Here is a 1,655-nt window from a genome sequence, read left to right as displayed (position 1 = left end):
GTCAACATGTAGTTAATGGTCAGGAGAAACATTTAGTGATCAGTTATGATGTAAGGTCTTCTAGAAACAGCTCTAGTATGACTCTATTGTTGTTCAGCTCTACTTCACACTGTGTCATTGTACTGGATCATCACCTCCTCTCAGCACCTGCAGTAGGTCCCAGCTGTAGCAGTATAGTCACTGTGCAGTCTGACTGAGGGAGGTTTTTGAATGGCTCTGTATCACTGTGTGAACACATATTTACTATTGGGATAGTGGAAACTCTGACAGTAGTAATCGCCTGCATCTTCAGCCTGGACTCCACTGATGGTCAGAGTGAAGTCACTATGAGTTCCACTACCACTGAATCTAGATGGGGTCCCAGACTGAAGTGTTGTAGCATAGTAAATAAGGAGTTTAGGAGCTTCTCCAGGTTTCTGTTGGTACCAGGCTAGACGGGGCGAAGAGGTCCCTGCTTGATACACATCACTGCTGGTTTTACAGTTCAGAGGGACTGTCTGTCCTGTGAGAACAGCTTTCACTGCAGGAGTCTGAGTCACAGTGACCTGTCCTCTGGATTCTGAAAAGAGACATTTAAGATCTGAGATAACATTTGGTCATGTTGTCTAAATCTCTGAAGTCTCATTTTCTCAGTTTGAGACAGAATTAAGATTAAACTTTTCAATAATAAACTGATTTTAGACCAACGTATTTTAAATCTTACCGTGAATTAAAGACATCAATATCCACACAAAGCTCATGATAAAAGTCATCGTTGAAGTTCTGTTGTTATGAAGGACAGCTCTCAGTCATGAAGTGTTAAACTCTCGGGGCTTTAAACACTCCCAGAGCATTGAAGCATTTGCTGCCAATGCAAAGTTTCCTATGTAAATATTCTTCCTGGTAAGGACCCACATTCAACTGTTAACTATGATTCAGATTATTCTGTAATGTTTTAAATAACTTCCACTGTAAATCAGTGATTCAAGATGAACATTTAATTATCTGCATTCTTCAGTGGATTATAGTCATAACCCAGGACTATCAGTCCCAATTGTATTATACTGGTACTTCATTATTATCAGTCCCTATTGTATTATACTAGTAATTCAGTACTATCAGTTCTTATTGTATTTTATTAGTACTTCAGAATACTATCAGTGCCTATTGTATTATACTAGTACTTCAGTACTATCAGTCCCTATTGTATTATACTAGTACTTCAGTACTATCAGTCCCTATTGTATTGTACTTCAGTACTTTCAGTCCCTTTTATTTTTCATTTAACTAGCCAGTTAAGAACAAATTCTTATTTTCAATGACAGCCTAGGAACAGTGGGTTAACTGCCTTTTTCAGGGGCAGAACAACAGATTTTTACCTTGTCAGCTCGGGGATTCGATCTTGCAACCACGAGGCTACCTGCCGCCCCCACCTCTGTAACGGCTGTCGTAGAGAGGGGACCAAAGCGCAGCGTGTTGCTCATGATGAATATTTATTTTAGCTCAGAACACTTAAAGAAAAATAATAAAGAGAAAACAAAAGCGCACAGTTCTGTCAGGTACATAAACTAAACAGAAGACAACTACCCACAAAACACAGGTGGAAAAAACCCTACTTAAATAGGATCTCCAATTAGAGACAACGAGGACCAGCTGCCTCTAATTGGAGATCATCC

The 1,655-nt window shown here is 39.5% G+C and overlaps 1 gene segment (V, D, J or C); it reads right to left on the bottom strand.

The window, feature by feature from the left end:
* Positions 1–206: 206 nt before the first annotated feature.
* Positions 207–774, bottom strand: LOC123743783 (Ig kappa chain V region 3547-like). The segment is given in 2 exon segments: positions 207–559; positions 704–774. Coding segments are annotated over 2 exon segments (387 nt in total).
* Between the last annotated feature and the right edge of the window lie 881 nt (positions 775–1,655).

The sequence above is a fragment of the Salmo salar genome, chromosome ssa07 (assembly GCF_905237065.1).
Source record: "Salmo salar chromosome ssa07, Ssal_v3.1, whole genome shotgun sequence".
NCBI classification, from domain to species: domain Eukaryota; kingdom Metazoa; phylum Chordata; class Actinopteri; order Salmoniformes; family Salmonidae; genus Salmo; species Salmo salar.
The sequence above is the reverse complement of the archived record's forward strand: the minus strand, read 5'-3'. Positions and strand labels throughout refer to the sequence as shown.